Source organism: Pagrus major, chromosome 5 (assembly GCF_040436345.1).
Source record: "Pagrus major chromosome 5, Pma_NU_1.0".
Classification (NCBI taxonomy): Eukaryota; Metazoa; Chordata; class Actinopteri; order Spariformes; family Sparidae; genus Pagrus; species Pagrus major.
The window spans coordinates 38,044,513-38,065,425 of NC_133219.1; the positions used below are offsets into that span (position 1 = coordinate 38,044,513).

Consider the following 20,913-nt stretch of genomic DNA (forward strand, 5'->3'; position numbering starts at 1 on the left):
ATAAAAACATGCATATAGACACCACATACTCTCTCACACAGGGTCTGGTAAAGAAGGTAAAGAAAGTGCTCATGATATTTATTATCTTTTGTTGATTTTTATACTGTACTGCAGCTCAGCATTAACATCAGGCTCACAGAGATATAAAATATACAGAGAGACAGGTGCTCTGACGTCTTTGATATGCTTTTGGGAGGCACAGCTGTGCTTCCCTGATATCGCTGCATCTTTAATAGGGAAAGCCCAATTAGCTGCAATCAGAGCACTAACCTCGCATGGAGTTAGACTGAGTGGCGCCACAGCACTCACAGTGCTACAGTGCGTCAGAATAACCTAACTGACAGTGGCATGATAAGACAAAAAGAGAAAGAGTGGGGGGAACAAGAGGAAAAGGGCGGAGGGGCTTACCCTGAGAGGAGTCATGTACAGACACCAACTGAGCTATTGTTCGTGGCATAGACAGGCACACAAGAGCATACAATTCCCAGACAATGGTGCATGTACATTGTACACACATGCACGCACAGAGCAGGGAGACAACACACCCCCTACCGTTCTGCTTTATGATGTCTCAATTCATTTTCTTTGCCTTTTAAATCCATATCACCTTCATTTAATTTCCATTCAACATGCCATATAGCTGCATTAAACTGTTTTCAATGCACTGTAATTCAAACACAGATATATCGGGGTTGCAGTGGTATAGAGGTTTAAAGGTACCACATATCGAATCGAATTATATTGTAATAATGTGATTAAAGATAGAGACGCGCGATATATGTCAGTAAATCATTGGCTATTCAGGGTTCCCACTCTTTTCTAGAGATCATTTTCCAGGACTCTTTCAGTGATGATCTAGCTGGTACGACAGACAGGGAGCGCATTCATACACTAATGTGTACCTTAATTGATTAAATTATAACCCCAATGCCTTTTTCTACAGTGTGTTACAGTGTATTATCCATGGCTGTCTGAACATCGGTAACTGAAAAGCATGAACACCAGTAACAACGGGCTGCTGGAAGTTTTGCTTTTGTGTAGTTTTGGAGAGTTTATATGGTTTTCCAGGACACTCTGCTTTTTCTCTCATTTCCCTTGTGTTTTCCATGACTGGAAAACTGGTCAACTGTTTTCCAGATTTTCCAGGTTTTCCAGGATGCATGGCAACCCTGCTTTTTATCGATAACACTGAAATTTTTTAATTTTTAAAATTTTTTGCCAACAAATATCAACAATAATATAAAGCCAAACTGCTTTCATTGACTTTATAAGCAAAGCATCTATACACTCTGACACAGTAGGTGGCTGTATGCACCCTTAAAGGTATCTGATGCTGCGATCTGCTAATAAACACAGAGAAGAAGAAGAAGAAGAAGAACAACAACAACAACAACAACAAGCGCAGCATGCAATACATGTTCTGCAAGGGTTCTGAGAGGAGCGAGAGAAGTCTACTCCAATATCAAACTCGATATATCCCTGTATCATTTCAAATTAGACCACCCATAATTGCTTAACCATAGTTTGAGCTCAACAGATCTCATTTCCATTAAGATCCATGCATTATTCCTTGAGAAATTAACTAAACTGTTAAAAAACATTTCTATCTGTGAAAAGTGACAAAAATAATTCCTTCACTTTATCTGGATCCGCAACAAAAGTTAATGGGGTCTATTGTGGGCCAGAACCCATTCTCAATCAAAGTTTCATGGAAATTTGTTTTGTAGTTTTTGTGTAATCCTGGTGACAAACCAACCAACCAACAAATGGACACGGTTGAAATCATAACCGTCTTGGCAGAGGTAAAATAAACATATAATTCAAGTTTCATATCATTCAAGACATAATATTTTGTAGGGGTGTAACAATACATCTATCCAGATTGATATATGTTTATATAGATTCAATGATCAACGATCCAGTAGCATCGTTAAGATACGCCTTTATTTTGAAATTCCCATGGCACGCCTGTGTCACCGTTTCCGTCCACGCGCAGCTCCTTTCTAAACAGTGCTTTCTTTTTATTAAAAACAACAGATTGTTTTCCATTTAAAGGTCTAAAACCACTGATAAAACAATATTTCCACTGAAGAGTTCGGTAATAAAATTGTCAAATCATATTTTAGTTTCTTTTTGTGAGTTGATATAAATGTAGGCAGACTTTGTGATATCGTGAAATATCGCATTGTCATCCAAAGAATCTTTATAATATCGTATGGTGATGAAACTTGTGATTAACACCTCTAATATTTTGTGCAATAATAAGTGTTTGCTGAACCTAGAAAAACCCTCCTGTTTCCATTATTTTATGGGTCATCGCAGATAATAATAATAGTAGCTGTGTAATACCGAATATTGCGATATTCTCTTAGATGGTTAATCGTATGGTGAAAATCTCAGATCGATGCAGCTCTAATCTGCATCAACAACAACAATATTGATCAAGTGAAGGTTTTCAGTCAGCAGCAACTTTTACTTTAATGCTGGAAAACCCTGTTAGTGGAAGCTTATGCATAATTAAATATGTCCTTATTCATTCACAATGTGTATCTCTATAAAGATAAAAAAGTTTTTCAGCCCACACTGGCCTAAATTCGTACCACTGCATCACAAAGGAGCTCCAAATGCAGGTCAGCCTCTTCCCAAATGAGGGACTGTCTGGATGTTCAGGGGTTTTGGAGAACAGGAAGTGCCCTGCACATCAAAGACTGTTCCACTTAAGACACAGAATGGATGATTAAACCAACTAAAATTAGACCTGAAGCTGAGCTGAAAACTGCGATCCCACGGCACTGGTTGGCTTCCCAGTTTTCCCAGAGAGAGAGGACCCCAACCCCCACCTGCCTTAACACAAACAAGACTACAGTATGCTTATATGATCGTACGAGCAGCTGGTTGTTTTTAAAAATGCCCATAAAACAATGAGCATGGCTTCATCTCAGTGGCTTAAATCTGCAGCTTTGTTGTTCTGTCACTCACACCAAAACATCTGCATCAGTACATGCCAAGCGCTACTTCTCATACTAAAAACCGCTGTCCTCCATGACCAGGATCCCTGCGCGAACACAGTGATATTTTAAGAAAAAGACTGGCTGAATATGAAATAGCCTGTGCATTTACATTTGTGGCTTGAGAGAGAGTGCGTTGCAGCGACAAGGGGCTCGCAGAAGGTTTTATAAAGGGAGATACAAAGCATCACTGGGATCAGCTGGGAGGACAAAGTAAAAGGGCTCACTCTTTATCTGTTACAAAGGATTAGAGAAAAGGAAGAGAGAGCACGGTGGTTTAGTGCTTTGAGCTCTGACAAATGCCTCAGCAACAGCGTCTTCATTCCCCCCGTTCCTTCATTGTGACAAGACGAAGGCTCCGTCACACACTACTTGGAAGCTGGGGTATCTGCTCAGTCAGAAATAAATTGTACAGCTTGTATGATTAAAACACCACTTTATAAAAAGGGTCACAGCTGCATAATTAATAGCTAGCAGTAGCATTACCTCCTCTGCTGTTTTAAGTACATAAGCTGCAGCTAAAATGCCAAAACCAATGAAAGGAAGGCTTGGATTGCTCCTCAATTTCAGGAGCATCAGCTCATGTTCATCACATTAGCCCCTCCGTCATCTGTAATGACATCAGCCCTCTGTCTCTTCCCTCTTTCCTTTGATTTGAATACCTAAATAGTATTCAAAACAGCTCGACGGGAGAGGCTGTGTGCCGTGCGTTACTGATGGGCTGATTTGATTTCAGTCCAGCAGGGAAAGTCCAGCTCTGAAAAGGAAGCATCATCAAGGTCTCAGTACTGCCCTTCAGCTCCTTATCTCCAACTCCTCTTCCCCACCCACGATACAGAGGCATAGAGAGTTCATACGCACAAGACAACACAATCTCAAGTACCAAAGGGCGACATTGATCCACTTTCCTCGATCAATCCACTGCCTGTGCAAGTTTCCCCTTTCTCATCAACAACTTGCACACAAACACACACACACAAACAATGAAGCATCTCGTCTTACATGCTGCTCTTCTTCCGCGGAGAGCTGACGGAGCCCTTCCTGCTTTGGCTGAGTGAGCCCCCCATGGCAACGGTCGAGTCTGTGTTTTTGTTTTCAGTTTTTATCCCAGATGCTCCAGTATGTCCTCTTCACCTCCCGAGGTTCACCTCTGCCTCTCCTCCAGACAGCCTGGCTCAGCGTCACAGCCCCACACTGCGCTGCTTCTCATGACTGACTTGTTATTATTTAACCAACCGACCAGCCTCTCCTCTCCTCTCCTCCGTGATGCTGTACAATGTAAATGCTCAGGAGTAATGCTGATCACACATGAATAGCTCGGCTGACGGTCCCGCCTCCTCGCTCTAAATCTCTCTCCCTCTCTCTCTCTCTCTCTCACACACACACACACACACTTGAAGCAGATTACATTCGATGCATTGTCATGCAGTGCATAGCCTTTAGAAGTAAAAGACATAGCGGTGGTGTGTGTGTGTGTGTGTGTGTGTGTGAAGGGGAGTGTTTAAAGACCACTCCAAGGAGTTAGAGGGGGTAGATAGTAAGTGTGTGTGAGTGTCATGGGGGGTATCTGGCAGGGGTGAGAGCATTGTTCAAGCGTGAAAGAGTCTCTTCTATTGTCAGTCAGCTGAATACCAAATCTGAGATCCAGCGGGGGGAGGGAGGGAGGGATGGAAGATGATGGAGGGAGAGTTGGCGGCATAAAACACAGCCTCGCTTGTTGTGCCACATTCCCACTACCTGCTGTGACCCACACACCCTCCCCTGCAGCCCCTTTTAGAAAGACAATACACACAAACACACACACACTGTCACAGCTCTCGGCTCGGTCGCATACATTAACTCCCAGAACTCATCACTGTGTGTTTTGACCTCTAAACATGGGCACAAAAACCAGGTCAAACAATCAGTGTGACATTAAAAAACAAAAAGGGCTTGAACAAGATTGTTAAACATGTGAAAAAGCTAGTTTGACATCGTTTACACTGACAGAAAAAGCCCGAATCATTGATTAAAATGTGAAATCATACCTCCTGATTCAATCCTGTCCTCATCCTGAGTGTGTCTTTTGAACTAAAGGAAAAAATGGCTAAAATCCCTCAGGGCTCTGGTGTGTCAGGAGCAGGACAGTCCCCCCTTTGAGAATAACTGAGAGGCTTTAGTGCATAACTTCCTCCCACTGACATGAATCACATGAGGCTCACTATGGAGGTCCTAATGTCTGAATGACTTTCATACAGAAGTGGACACAAAAAACACACACAAACACACACACACAGCTGTGTTTTTGAACAAAGCCCAACGACTCATGACATGAACATGTCACTTTTTACAGTCATCACTTAGTTTTACTCTGCTGCTAGCTTAAAACTCGTTAGCGTCGTGAAATTAAATTAAATACACGAACATGTGTTTTGTCGGCGAATGTAGAAAACGGCCCTGACGAATACCTTAAAAAGAAACGTAAAAAAAAACAATGTTTAAATGTTCAACTTGCCTCGTTGTTGTTCAGGTTTTCGGATCAATTCAACCGCCACAAGTGATGCTGTGTTCTACACAACTGCGCATGCGCGAGTGTTAGTGTTTTGCCATAGTAACGAGGCTCCAACAACCAATCAGCTACCGCGTATGTTCTTCCCTTTAAACTCCCTGATTACTATTATTCATAATAATCACATATTAATATTATATAAACAGTATTATTACGATTATTTAATATTTAATTATATATATACCATAATAATATGACATTTAATATTATATATACATTATTATTGATATTATATTTCTCTGATTTGACTTAGAAGAAGCTCAAGATGCTGCAATTCTTGAATATTACCTATTAGGGGTGTAAATCGCAAATTTCATAACGATGGGATGTTATATCGATGCTTTGGACAACGATACGATATTTGACAGGTTAGGAACAAAAATGTGAAATTATCGGTTATCGCCATTGGCCGACAAAAATCCATATTGTGCATCCCTTATAAAAATCTGAAAAAGGTTAATTTATTGTGTTTGAAACTCAAAGAGAGACAAAAAGACACTTGTACTGTTTTATTATGGCACACACAACATGTAACCATATTCATATGGTTTTTTATTAGGAAAGCAGCACATTTGTTTTTTTGGTATATAACAACATTTTAGTATCAAGTGCAAAAAACATTAGTTTCAGTCAGGAAGAGGAGCCACAGATCATAAAGTCCTGCTCTACTGAACAGAAACAGAGAGGATGGTGAGGTTCTAGGAACCGTGGACGTGGTAATTGAGTATTCAGTGCATTTCTCAAACAAAAATTAACATGTTTTGTGCAGATGTTACACTCAGAGGGTGTAAACACAGGTCATTCGGAGCTGTGGGGCCCCGACAGTGCAAAACAAGAGCAGTCATTCATAAAGTTCAATCACTTAACACAGAGAGTTTCTCAACTTTAAAGTCTCGACCCCATGTGACTTTATATGAAGGTGCAGATTTGTGATATTTCTAACACTGATATTTGGTTCATATATTTTAATATAAAATAAATTACTCTGCTTTGAAACATAAATTCTATATAATCTATTTATAATGCTCAAACTCATATGATTTTAATGTGAAACTCAAAAGAAGAAAGTAGTACATGAGGAATGGCACCGATGTGGGGAAGCAGGTTGACTTTTTTAAAGTGCCTGTTTCACTTCTTCATTTCTGAAAAAAACCTTCATCAGGATTACTTCTTTTCGATACATGTGTAGTTTGATCGAACCGATCTCCGTATTGCAAGCGAAATAAAAATATGTTTAGAAGGTAAACTTCACTTGATAGTGGCCGACATCCACATTGTTGTTTCATTGCACAAATGTAAGAGTAGCAGCTTTTGGTTTCAAGTGACCTCACTGTTGACAGGAAGAGAATTTAGCTGCCTGAAGGACTTCTAACAGACAACACGTCCACTTTCATTTATCTAAACAGAAAGTAAACATTTTAGGGTCAACCAAATTAAAGCACCTGACCCAGTTATTCATGAAGATGCGGTCTAATGTAAGGTCAAGGGAGAGCTTCGTTGTCAAGAGAGCGTTGAAAGTTGAACAAATATATAAGAGTCAGTTATTTGTAATTCTAGTTCTACATCTCTGATTTTTGGAGGCTTGTCACAGTGCTGGGAAATATAAATGAAATCTTATAGATTATATTATTAGAAATAATTCTTTATACTTGAAGTATTGTGCATCTTCTGGTTATCATGAGTTAGCATTTTTAATATTAATCAGCTGCAGCTACATGCATGATATGTCAATAACCGCTGGTAAGTGAAATCAAGAGTGACTCATAAGACACAGAAAAGTGCGACCAGGAACGTGACAGAGGTGTTCAGGTGGTTACAAACAACTATAAGACACCAAGATCCAAGATCATCTGCTGCAACAGTCACCGCTGTCGAGAGAGGAAAGGGCGGGGCAGTCAGGTGACACCCAGACGGTAAGGCATTCTGGAAGAGGGTTGTGCAAGTCTTCATTCATAAAATGTGTTACTGTTGTGGCTGTTCAAAGGCCACACCTAGCTTGTCGTAGATCTCCTTCAGCAGCAGCAGAGCGGTATCCTCAGATTCCCTAACAGACAGACAGATACAGAGAGTCATTCATTTGAAGTGTTATAATTACTGTAGTGCACCCTGCCACAGGTATGCATGACTCACCAGTAACCCAGATGAGACTGGATGGCAAACAGGTATTCATTGAAGCTCTCGATGGGTTTTTCCTGAAGTACGTAGTCGATCCTTCGTCCTCCGTTCAACATACCCACTTTAATCTCAGTCTGCTCCGTCTCCTCTGCTGACCCCGGGGACTCTGCCTCCTCACACACTGCTGCAAGCACAGAGGTGAAAAAAGCTGATGAGGCTTTACAGGCAGACAACAATGATAAGAGTCACCAGCAGCGATCTGCTTTGACCCATCTTGTTTGGTGAAATGGAAGAAAATCAGGTAACAGACAGAAAAGAAGAGAGTAGGTGCTGTGTAGTGTCCTCATCTGTCCCAGAGGAGAGTTAGTGTCCCAGTGTTGTAAGAAAAAAAATGCAAGGTCTCACAAATATCTCAGGCATTTGCTGAATTAGATTTGCAATTTAGTCAGCAGCCATTACTAGAGGAAGCGATCATCTGCCTCCAACAAGAATATTTTAAGACATGACTTGAGGAGGTAAAGGACTTGCTTTTATAGGTGGACTGGACGAGTGCTCATTTGATAACATTGCTCAGGAGGTGTTTTAAGCTTTCAGAGAGTTAATTTTATGAGTTTATGGCATTTAAATTTCTTTGATTAGCACTAAATCACATCAACTGATCATAGAGGGGTCAAGTTCAAACGATTATGTCTTGGATGCAAGTGAGATGTTGAGTAAATATCAGTAAGCCTGTTTTGTGATGAGTATGTTATGAATTAATTATTGTCTTAAGAGTCTCCACAATGACCGGATGCTCTGCTGATGAACCCTGATGAAAGTGCTGACCGCTGCTTCTCATTAATCTTTCATGGCCATTTCTGACAATCTACCTCTGCATTTATTAGCTTGTACAACCAATTCCAAGAAAGAATGAGATCGTTTGCTCATCCTTTTTAACAAATGAATCAACTGAATGGCACTTAGTAGAGTGTATACCTTCGCCAAGGCCCAGCAGTCCCCTTTAATTCAATCAAGCCTTATCAAGGTTACCTACTTGTTACCATAAAGCGCCTGAAAAAAACACCACCCTCTATGAAAACATGTTTAAATCCGCAAGATCGTAATTTTTTATCAGGATCCACATCAAACTGTACTAAAACATAGATGCCAGCTCCCTAAATAAACTTGTTTTTAATTCATCAAGATTCATCTAATGTAGGTGACCTGCTACTGATGATGACTGGTGTTTTCACTACTGTTTAACTTCACCTTTTTTGTTCAGCACATGCCCAGAGTGTGTCATGGGCTGGTTACACAAGTGGCTTCTAATGTTGTCAATCAAGTGAAGCGGTCAATAAATACAACCAATCAAAGGTGACAGTAGGAGAGGGGCCTGAAGGAGGTGTCAGCAAGTTTAACTTGGAGTTGAAGACTAGGTGTTCAGCTGTAGCAGTGCAGCTGGGGGAAGGAGGAGCAGAGGACAGAGTGTGAGCCTGCGGCAATCATGACATACATTACATAACACTTGCTCTTTGTGAGGGAGATGATGCGCCAAAGTAAACCAAAGTAATAGTCAAGCAGCATAGTTTTAAACATCAAAACAGGTATTGACAGAAATCATTTATTCCTCCTTCTTTTCCAGATTCAGGGAAGTTATATGAAGCAGAAGCAGTGACAGCCACTGAGGCTGGGGCTCAAGGTAAAGTGGTAAGGGGTGAGGAAAACAGGAGCAACCACAAGAGAGGGGGGGACACACACTTGTGCATGCTCACACACACAAAAGCAAAGTAAAAGTGCTTTTCTACCTTGCGTCTCTTCAAGGTTTCTCTCTAGTGTAGTTTCTCCTTCCTCCACCGAGGATGCTGCAGCAACTGGTGGTCTGGCAAAGGCTTGCCACGCCATCCGTAACGACCCCCAAACATTGTTCTTCAAATCCTTTAGTTCTACGAGACAAAGGTGAACGTGGTTCTCATTAAGCCAACTGAACAAAAAGCCCTGATCACGATATAGAGACAAGGAGAAAGAAACAGACAGCCTTACCCAGGTGCATCCTTTTGCGGCCTTTGTGGTGAGGGATCAGCATGGGCTCCAGATCCACATCCGACACAATCATGGGCTCTATCCGATACGCCACAGGGTCGTACTGCAAGGCAAAAAAATTATTGTAGCTTCAGTGCATGCCTTATTTCCTATTTTCTTATCCACAGTAAATCTGCGATTACTCACCGGGTGATAGATGTTGTAAAAGCTCTTGCAGGTTGGGAAGGTGTAGTTGGGATCAACGCGTTTGAGGCCGCGAACGGTCAGGAACATCCCGATGGGAGAGCCAAAAGCAAAAAATGTTTGAGGGTGGAACGCCAGCTGTGGGTAATCAATGGATACCTGGATGGAGAGAAGGTAGCCAGAAATAAATTCGGCATTAAATTTGTTAAAAAACGTTTAAGTTTTTGTTCTTAGACTACGGAGTTATTCAGAAAGATGGGAAAAAACACTTCTCTGTTGCACAATGGTGTTGGGAACATTTAAACTCCATTTCATGACATCGAGACAACATTCATGGAGCATGACAGCAAGTAAGGAGGAGACCAGGGAGCACTCATGCAGGACTGAATGAGCACTGACAGTGTTGTGTTGTACGACTCAATGGGACAAAGAAGGACGCTTCAATCACAGCACAATGTAGGAAACTCTATTGCTCATAAACAAAGCAACTATATTTCTTTCTCCTTGAGTTTTCCCTGACAAGACTGTATGTAATGAGAAACTCCAGGCATAGTGAGGACAAAGACAGCCCAGGACAAAGCCTTAAGGAGTGGAGACACCATGTGAGACACACCTGTCCCTTGGCTATGCCTACCCATTAGTCTGTCCAGGCAAGTGGTGGGAAGGAGGAAAGCAGGAAGGTGATGCTTCAAAGCTTTTATCTACCGGTACTCGCAAACATGTCCGTGTCCATGTGTTGTACCTGTCCGATGCCCACGTCAAAGTATTCATAGTCGACAGCACTGGTGATAGACTGGGGCTGCTGCACTGTCAATCCTGAAGACTGGTTTCCATGCGGATCGCTGTTCACTTGAGGTGGGACTTGCAGCCCTGGTGCCAGACGTACCGCCCCTGTTTTATGATCCTAGTAAAAACAGTCCACATGAATGGAGGGAAATAAGTAATATATATGTGTGCTCATGTGAATGTTTTGTAAAGTAAAGTTGCAAATGATTATTGTGTGGACAGTGAAGGTATGATAATGCCAAGAATTACTATTTAACTATTTAGACACACATCAGCTTTAATGGGTTGTAATGTTCTGATAACATGAAGAGACAGAATAGTTTCGGGCTATGTCTGACCTCTGGAAGACATTTCCTCTTGACGTAGTTCAGGATCTTCTTCCTTGGTCCGAGAGGAATTCCTAAATCTTTGAGATCACTGTCTTTGCAAAGAGCCTAAAAGAGGAGATCCATATGTTTTCAATTATGCGTTACTATTTCATTTGTATGTACGTTGCATGTCTGCTGTGTGTGTGTTACCAGAGATTCTGGGTCAAGGTTTTCTGCCTGTAGTGTATCCAGGTATTGCTGCAGGCCCAGTCTGGAGAGAGTCTGCTCCAGTGTGTCACAGTTCAGGTGAGAGGGCTCATCAGAGGGCGCCTGACGCACAGCAGGGACAGAAAGGAAAACTGATACAATCTTTTTATCACTCTACTGGTTTTATCTTTTAGTGTGAATGAGACTGTACCTCCTTTCTGGGCTCTGAATCCGTCCTCTGATTAGTTAGCAGGTCAAACAGGATCAGTGAACCTGCAGAATGAGAAACGCACGGAAAGAGTGAAGATATTGCATTTTAATGACTTGCGATCGACTGTGTGGGAGTTTCTGTGTTTGTGGTAGTCTTACCCAGGCTATGGCCCACAACTGAAAATGCCCCTTTAAACCCTGGGTGTCTCTGATGGAAGAGGGCGTGCAGCCTGTTGACCTCTGAGGCGACTGTGTCCACTATGGTCTGACAGTAGGTGGGGCTGTTATAGAAAAACAGGTCGAGTAGAGTCTCGTTGGTGAAATGTCTCAGCTTGCTGATGCTCGGTAGAGTAATCCTCTGGATGTCCCTGGAAAAAGAGGGATAAAGGAGAAAATAAAGGGAGGAAAGACAGAGTTAAAAATATTTTGCAACCAGTGGAAAAATAAGTAGTATGTAGTACTGTTTCGTCCATCTTTCTCCATACTTACTCGTCCACACCGGTGGCATCCCCGTGTAAAGAGCTGTGCCAGTTGACTGGGAGGAACTCCACTCTTCCCACCTGGCCATCCTGCTGAGCGTGCTTGTAATGAGAGGCCAGCAGGGACAGAGAAGCACTCCTGAAGTCATTGACTGGAGAGAGACATGAAGAAAAGGAGTCATACATGCACATGCAACATGTGCATTTCTACACAGCGAACACACACAAAAACTCACACTTACCACCCTGTATGATGGACCTGAAGCGCAAGTCACATGCCGGACCGATGCCGTGGACCATAAAGACGAGGTGGTCCACCTGTTCTGGTTCACCTGGGAACAGAAAATGAGCCAGGAAGTATCAACTGAAGGTAATACATCATGATGGGCTTATATTCTTGTGTATTTCTTACTGGCACACCCACACACACACACACACATACCATCAGGTATTTCCACAGAGATGCTGTCCACTCCTCTCTTGACAGTTCGAGCCCTGGTCTGCTCCGAGGGTGAGGACACCCACTCATCCTGCAATCCTTTTGTCTGATACTGCCTTATCAGCTGAGAGAGAAGTAAAGAAATGAAAGAGAAGATGCTTAGTAGAAAAACTATTTGCTCAAAAAAAACATGGGGTGGCTTTGTTGTGTATTTGAGTACAGTGAACAAACAGCAGGGTTTACTTTGGGATTGTGTAAGATTACAGTCTCTCCAGTGGGGAACTCCACTTTCCTCTTCCACTCGTCCAACGTTACTGCGATCATATAGGCCTCCTGAAAAAATTGGAAGGGCAGGAATCAAAGACAACAAGCAAAGTTAGGAAGAGAATAACGTCAGAAGTTGTAGGAATGAGCGGTGTGATGGGTCAGTGTCAAACTACCTCCAGACTTTTGCTGATGTCCTCAGGGTAAGGCATGAACCTGGTGTCTTTGTTTCCTTTATAGAACCAGCTACAGCGGCGGACTTCGGTGGGCGCTTGCTCCCAGTACACAGCGTAGCGCCTCCTTTCCTTGACATGTACGTCATACCGCTCTCCATCCACAGCCACCACCACCTCCTCCTCCTTTTCTCCTGCTGCAAGGTAAACACAAACAATTTCAAAATAAAGGCGTATCTTAACGATGGCGGCGATATGACTCGATGTTTTCACTTTGCATCGCTGCTATTGGATCGTTGATCTCTGAATTGATGTATATGTTGATCCAGATCGATGTATAATGCTCGTATGGTATAATGCTTACCAGTGTCGCAGGCGTTTTGCAGTTTGTCAGAGTCCTCTCTGCTGAAGGGAAGCCAGGAGGTGTTGTCGTCAGCCCGTCGACAGAAGAACCAGTGAGGCTGCACCTCTTGATAAGGCGCTGGACCCAAGTCCACGTCGAGCATCTCAAAGGAGGACGTGGAAGAAGGCGAGGCCTCGTCCACCACAGGCGGCACCTGGAGAAAAACGACGAAAGCATGCCACATCGATGTCACTTCTTCATGTCAGTAATATTGCTCAGTTAGTAAAAAAGCAAATACACACCTGTGTTTTCATTCCTTGGACCGGTCCACTGCTCATATCTGTAGCTTGGAGATAATTCTTGGAGCACTTCCACTAAGCTGAAGGTACCTGACACCATCACACAAAGCAAAGCACAGTCAGACAGGAAAGGATCAGGCCTCCTCCAGGACAGACAAACAAAGCCCTGTTTGAGTCTTCCCTCCTGGACAAACTGTCTTGTCCCTCTTCTCTCCACATCTACAGCTCGTAAACAACCTGCTATCACTCAATATCTCACAAAAAAACACAGCTGTCCGTCAGACTTTGCACTCTGCTCCTCCTGTTTCAGGGTGTTGGAGAGAGCAGCCTGCCAGCGCTTGACACAACAACGGAAGTACGTCATTCGCGCGACAACGACGTCATATTAAAGCGCGTAACAACAAGCGGTAGCCATGACAACAGACCCTGGGAGACAGACCCTCATTCTGTCCCGGTGAAGGAGACGTGTTGTTGTGAGTGAGAAGAGCCTCTTCTCCCGGTACCAGGCTCGGTTTCAGTCGGATATTCACTCCGGAGACACCCAGCGGCGTCTCTCCCTCGGTTTTACCCAGTGTTGGCAGCAGCAGGACGGTTAGCTCACACAAAAACATTGCTAACGTGTTGTGTATTTATGTTTTATATCAATATTTATTATGAAAATTCAGCATTTCTTTTCAATAGCTTCCGTGTCATGTGACCCAGTGACTCCAAACCAATGCCGAATTTTATTACTCAATGGGACAAATAAGACACACCTGTTTTTATAACATTTTACTGCTTCTTCTATTTTATATCAATATTTTTTATCAAAATTCAGCAGTTATTTTTCAATAGCTTCCGTGTCATGTGACCCAGTGACTCAAAACCAATGCCGAATTTGTATAACTAAATGGGACAAATAAGAAAACCTCTTTTTATTAAATTTTACTGCTTCCTCTATTTTATATGAATATATATTATGACAATTCAGCATTTTTTTCAATAGCTTCCATGCCATGTGGCCCAGTGAAGCCAAACACAAAACACATCTCTTTTATTTAAATGTTACTGCTTTTTCTATTTTATATCAATATTTATTATGAAAATTCAGCAGTAAGGGCAGCAGCAGTATGCACTAAAAGTATAAAGAGTATGTGATTCTGAATGCACCCTGAGAATGGACAGTGATAGTGAGGAGTAGATGTGATTTTAAGGATTTCAAATGATTATAGATCTTCAAACAATATTTAGTGTAATGTGCCATCTAGAGAAACTGGACTACTACATTCATGTCAAGTGAGTGTTTAATTATTTTATTATACACTTTAAAAATATGTACAAAACACTATAAACATATGTCTTGAAATGGTTAAGTAACACTTCCCAACTTCAGAATGAGTCGATCAGAGGGCTGTTTTTTTGATACAGAAAGGCAGACGACACACACAAATAATAAGCATGTACTGTACATTACATGACACATTCTCATGTTAAAATGAAGAAGGTACATTTCCAAGAGCAGCAGAAATATAGTCACTTTTTACAGACAAACAAGGGGGTTTGCCTGTCTGAGACACAACGTCGTGGCAAATTCACAACCTTAACTGTGAAACTATGACGTCTGCACTTTGTCTCTTCTGCAGCAAACAGGCGAGTCAGTGGGGCTCAAACAAAACACAAATCTAAAAAATCGTTGCCAGTCCCCTGTAACACATGTGAAGGATAACTCCAGCCATTTTGGGCCTGAATAAAATTTCCCTTTACATCAGCTGCTTCTGTCTGCATTTCCCTTTATACATCTCGCCTGGAAACAGCTCAGCCTCCAAATCCAAAGCAGGTATTTTTTGTTACACTTTTTAATGAATATTATAACCTTTTATTTGAACAGGTAACCACACACTGCCAGCAAAGATGAAACAAAGGAGTGCTGACGAAATATCCAAATTAGCGTCAAAGAGACAGCTTTATTTTGAAGAAATCAAGGTGTTGAAAACAAGTCTTGATCTCCTCTAAGGTTGAGTGTCTACTGGTAAGACTGTATTGGACAGCTGTATAAACAAACCTCACTTATCTCCACAGTGAAGAGGCTGAGGTTTGTCTGAATGTCGGGGGAAAAGCATCACCTCGTCCTGTTTGACAGCTAAAAGCTTCCGACAGGCTGCAGTGTGTTAAGAGGTGGAACTGACTGTGTATCCTTCAGCAGGCCGGGGTCACTGCATACCAAACCACTGTTCCTGATCGGCCCATTGTGCCGCTTCACTGTCACTGCCCTCGAGATCTCCATCCTCCCCACTGCCCTCCATGTCGTCACCGTCCAGCTCCACCGTGGCGTCTGTGGGACTCTCCTCCTTCTCCATTTTCTGCATGCCCTCTAAAGACTTCTGGTCATTGGGATCCAGGCTGAGGAAAGATTAAATAAAAACGCAAAAACTTACAGATCAGCTTGTTCTTTAATTGGCATTCCCGTAATCAATCATTGGTGCCTTTTCGTAAATTCTGCATTAAATACAAAACATTAAGACGTTTCTTTCCTTGTAAAACGTTTCACTTTGTAACGGCATCACTGTCTGTTTTTCATGTCTGAAATGAGTCTGCTGTTTGAACCCACTGTTCGAACTGATTTCACCATTTACACCAATTAATAAAGAATATAGCATATTGACAGTAAATGTCAAATTTTACAAATCCAGTAAACAGTAACTATTGTTGTTTACTTCTTTGAAGAAAGAAGAAAGTGGAGAAAGTCACCAAGTCACAAGATGCAGGTCAAGACACGTTTAAGGTCAAATGTGATTTGACGGGCTTGAGGCAGTTAATTTATAATCAGATCACTCAGGCCGGATGGTAACAAACCAAATATGAACAGTCTCTTTCTTTTCAGCTATTAACCTTTTTATCTATCTCCGTCCTGCATACTCTTATAGCAACAAGATTAGAAAACTGAACTGGTTACCTTAGTGCTATGCTGTACTGATCCATGGCTTCTTGGTAATCATTCACAGCCACCAGGAAATCTCCCAGCATCCTATGCAGGACACAATCGCTCTGATTGGCCAGGGCATTACGGAGGAGGGCGATCCCTTCTTCGTATTTCTGTTCCCGGCCTTCACAAGAAAACAGGACACTTTCATTTCCATCTATACATCCACATTCATTTACTTTATACAACTACAGATTAAATTCTGGAAACCACGTCACTGCAAAAGCAAAACTAAATACAAGTACATGCTGTTAACGTTTGTACGTACTGAGCAGTTCAGCCTTTTTGACCACAGCCTTGGTGTAGTCGGGTCTCTGGGCCAGAGCTTTGTCCAGAAGGGTTTTGGCTTTCTCCTGAGTCACAGGATCTTCCAGGCACACAGTGGCGAGGATGGTCAGAGTCTGTGCATTGGCCCCCAGGGTCTTATAGATGTTGTTGGCCATTCCCATAGCCTCTCGAATCCCATTGGAGGCAAGGTAACAGTCGATCAGACCTGTGAGGGGACAGGTACTGATGCTTAGCAGCAGAATGGGAATTAACTACATCTAAAGGACGATACAGGGACAAAATGAGAATGGAAATATAAAAGACTTATGTGCCTTCATAGCAGTCGAGTCGGCAGGGTGCCAGGCGCATGGCCTCTCTGAAGTGGATGATGGCTTCTTGAACACGACCCATGTTTCTCAGTGCTGCCCCCTTCAGGAGGAGAGCCTGCACACTGTTGCTGTTCAGCTGGATGGCCTTGGCTCCCAGGTACAGGGCTCTGGAGTAACGCTTGCTGTAAAAGCTGTGACAACTGAACAACACAAACAAATACAAAGGATTACAAAAACAGGACAGGACAGGGATATAACAGGCCTCTAAAGGCTGCCTGCTCAGAGACTCACCCAGAGATCACCCAGGGCTCTGCATGCTGGTCTGAGATATTAAATAATCGTCCTCCCAGGACTTCAACATCCTCCAAGTGTCCTTCACGGGCCATCAGGTATCCATAAACATCCATTCCTGTGAGGGAAAACAAAAGAACTGACATTCACCTGGGCAGCCTGATGTTTCTTTGTTTAGGGTGGCTTAGACCACATCAATCAATAAATAAATAAAAACTTTTCTTAGGGCCTGTGTCCACATAGCATTTTTTACGATGTTCCGATGTCAAATAAAAAACAAAGGGATAGTAAACCACAAAAGTGCAGTGTCGATCACACAGCGGCCGTTGTCATCAAGACATAACACACATGCAGTGTTTTTTCTCTGAGTGTACAAACACTTCAGCTTCATCCAGCGCTGTTCTGCCCGAAAAAAACTCTACATGGACACAGGCCCTTATCCTGCAGCTCACCTTTGATGAGGTATGGATCAAGCATTTGGGCTTGTTCAAATTTGAGGATGGCGTTCTTGGTGTCACCTGCCCTGAAATAGACATCTGCAAGGCTCACCAGGAGGTCCACGTTGTCCCGCAACAGAGACTTCTTCTCAAGAGAGCTGAGACGAGAGGAGGGATGGAGGCACATCAATAATAAATAAGGCTGTCAACTTAAAAGGAACCAGAATGTTCAAAGCGTTGCTGCCTTGCTCACCAGATAGTGTTGATGGCTCTTTGATTGTCTCCTGCATGTATGAAGGCGTACGCTTTGACCCAAACAGAGAGCCAGTCCAAGTTGGGGATACTCTGGATCACATCCATAGTCATGGACGCCACTTCAGCTCCTTTGACTGATAAAGAAAGAAGGCCTAGAGGAAAAAAGCAAAGTTTATTTATGGAGGACTTTTCACAAACAGATCTGTACAAAGAGATTCACTCATTTCAAGCAGAACTTTTATGTCTCAGCAGGATAAACGCTGTCTGGTAGATGAAGGTGTCTCAGTGACCACACATACCAATGATTGCATCCAGGGCGAGGGGACACTGTCTCAGGACTTCTTTGTAGCTCGTCACTGCGGAACGCTCCTGACCAGCTTTCCTGTACAGGTTAGCTAGCATCATGTTGATCTGAGGCAGGAAAGAAAGAACAATAAATATGAATTTTATTACAATATTCTATAAAAGCTAAGGGACTAAAACATTTGCAGAATCAAGCACATGATGTTTAAGTCTACCTTTGGAGTCCTCTGCCTGGATGGAATCCCGTCGAGCACTGCGATGGCGTCTTTATCCAGTTTCAGAATGGTGTAGCATTCAGCGATCTTATACTTGACCTCAATTTCTGACGGCAAACTCTGAAAGACAATATTCAGTGTAATTTCAAATTAATCTATTATCATTCACGGAAGCTGACAGTGGTGGTGGTATGTATTTTTTTCAAGAGCGGTGAAGCATACAGATGAAATGACAAATATATTTTACACTGCATGTTGTGTTACAGCTTCAACCAAAATGTTTTAAATGTACGGACTTATCGAACACACCTGTGCCTGTATGTTAGATGCGGCTCCACCGGTAGAAGTACGAACTTTAGATGTTTTGCTGAGCACCTTCTTCTGTTGCAGAGCCATAGTGTATTTGCAGGCAGCATTACGATATTCCTTATCGTGGAAGATGGCATCGGCGTGGTAAACCAACATCTGGTACTTCTGGGCCGGTGAGAACAGCTCTCTTGAATCAAGACAAAAGACACAAATAATCATATCTCACACTGTATCACAAGCTGGAAAAACAACACTTGCTCCTCTACAAACACTTTACAAGCAAACACTCAAGGCACTGGACAAAATGCCATCAGGTTACCACTACTGTAACGTCGTTCAGAGGTATAACCTCCTAATCTTTGTAAATTTGATGTGTCTTGCTGAAGTGATCAATGGTCCCGCTTCTCCCCCATTAAAAGGGTTCATAACATTAAGCTCAGATAATGGGAGGACAACTAGGACGTTAGATCATGTTCTCATCACACATAAACACAAATGCTTAATCCAACGAACTCTGGTTGTTACTGTTGTCATGTATTAATCCCGTTGTGTTTGTTGATGTTTTTGTACAGTGATTATGTGTTGTCCTGTAGCTGTTATCATACTGTAATGTCTTATTTTCTGAACATACACAGTGTCTTAGCTTTTAGCCAACTCCGGTACAGCTAAGAAGCTGTGCACTGCAGCACTGTCCTTATCAAACAAGCAAATGAATAATAAAGCAATTAGAGGACACAACTCAGAAAATGTGTCTCTCTATTTACACACATGATGATGCAATGTTATGCTGTAGTAGCACGAAGACTCAATCATCACTTCATTAACACTGAAGAGAAAAACATTAGTGAAACCAAGTTCATTGACACATATAGAGCCAATCAAAGTAATTAACAATAATAAGTCAAATTCTGGTTCAGGATTAAAGTCACTGCCTGTCAGAATTAATGTTGGGCTGCATCATCACAAAGCCCCTGGACAGCAACTTTGACAGCACATTAACGTTACACGGCGACTGTATTTAAACCAATCACACTATATTGTCGAGATTATGACGAAAAAAGGCGACGTAAACAACAATATATGTCACGAGTCTTCCTAAATAATAATTGTCACTCGCTGATCGGGTGAATTCACAACACTTCAAGCTAACTGCTAAAGGCAGAATCTGCATATGACTATTTCTTGGAAATTAACGCTCACCATGTCCCGCATAATGATATAAATTACACTCTCAGCAGCGTCATTAACCACTTGGGCTGAGTATTTTACTGACATCTGTTTGCATCCATTTAAAAACACGAGGTGCTTATGATCATAAATGTTATCTGTTGTTGACCAGTTAGCTTTGGGCTAACGCTAACAACATAACACACCGCGATGGGACGACGCTCTCCAGGACATAGACGGGCCCCGCGCTGACAATACTTACGGATTGTTGTTACTCATCGTCAACAACAAACTGCTCAGTATCCGGACATTGGAGTGGAGGCCAGCGGCCGCCATATCCCGAACATGATCTATTACATTCATTTTCGCGTGAGTTGAGGGTTTGCTTTAGGTTTCCGTGTCAGATTAAAAGTTTGGGCTTGATGAAAACAGCTAATGCTAACTAGCTTCTGATGTATTAAATATGGCGCCGAACACCCTCCCTTCCGCATATTGATGCCTTCCGGTACTCATCTCAAGCTCGTGTTTTCCAAACACCGTGCTTGTAAATATGATATCTTCAGCAAACATGCGACTTTGGTAAACTAAATTGGCCTCTATCGACTTTGTTTTTGCTCTAGAAACGATAAGTGAAACTGTAAAGAGTTTAACAAATAAGAAAACTTTGAGGTTGAATGTTCGGTCGTTGAAGCGCACGTTTATCCGACAGTTTTGAACGCATCTTGTGTGTTTGCTGCAGCATAATTTTTCTTTTTCAGTAATTAATGAGAGCTGAAATAGTTTCACCATTTTGGGCAACAACTGTTAATTGAAACACGCCAAAACGACTGAAACAAACGCATCTGTACACTACACTACTTTTATATTGTCCTCTAAATTGTGTGTGTATATATATTGTATATATTATAAGCTATTAATATATAAATAAAGCATCCTCCTAGTAGTCCCCTAATGCAGTAACAGGCACAAAGGTGTACAGTTTGCAGTAGTTAGCAGCTAC

General features: G+C 42.2%; 2 protein-coding genes across 2 annotated transcripts; both read right to left on the bottom strand.

The window, feature by feature from the left end:
* Positions 1-6,050: 6,050 nt before the first annotated feature.
* Positions 6,051-13,723, bottom strand: LOC140995846 (triacylglycerol hydrolase DDHD2-like). Its single transcript, XM_073465971.1, has 17 exons — positions 13,385-13,723; positions 13,104-13,296; positions 12,743-12,936; positions 12,546-12,635; positions 12,306-12,426; positions 12,106-12,195; positions 11,874-12,015; positions 11,544-11,752; positions 11,386-11,447; positions 11,178-11,297; positions 10,998-11,093; positions 10,616-10,777; positions 9,877-10,032; positions 9,691-9,793; positions 9,456-9,593; positions 7,687-7,855; positions 6,051-7,600 (listed from the first exon to the last, which is right to left on the bottom strand). Exons 1-17 carry the CDS (start codon positions 13,418-13,420, stop codon positions 7,519-7,521), a joined length of 2,163 nt encoding a protein of 720 aa, XP_073322072.1. The 5' UTR covers positions 13,421-13,723; the 3' UTR covers positions 6,051-7,518.
* Positions 13,724-14,652: 929 nt separating this feature from the next.
* On the bottom strand, positions 14,653-20,362 carry anapc7 (anaphase promoting complex subunit 7). The gene is made up of 11 exons (XM_073465863.1): positions 20,176-20,362; positions 18,747-18,933; positions 18,438-18,557; positions 18,219-18,330; positions 17,918-18,071; positions 17,680-17,822; positions 17,228-17,345; positions 16,940-17,136; positions 16,609-16,833; positions 16,314-16,464; positions 14,653-15,760 (listed from the first exon to the last, which is right to left on the bottom strand). The coding sequence occupies exons 1-11, from the start codon at positions 20,274-20,276 to the stop codon at positions 15,571-15,573; spliced, it is 1,698 nt and encodes a 565-aa protein (XP_073321964.1). The 5' UTR covers positions 20,277-20,362; the 3' UTR covers positions 14,653-15,570.
* Positions 20,363-20,913: the final 551 nt, after the last annotated feature.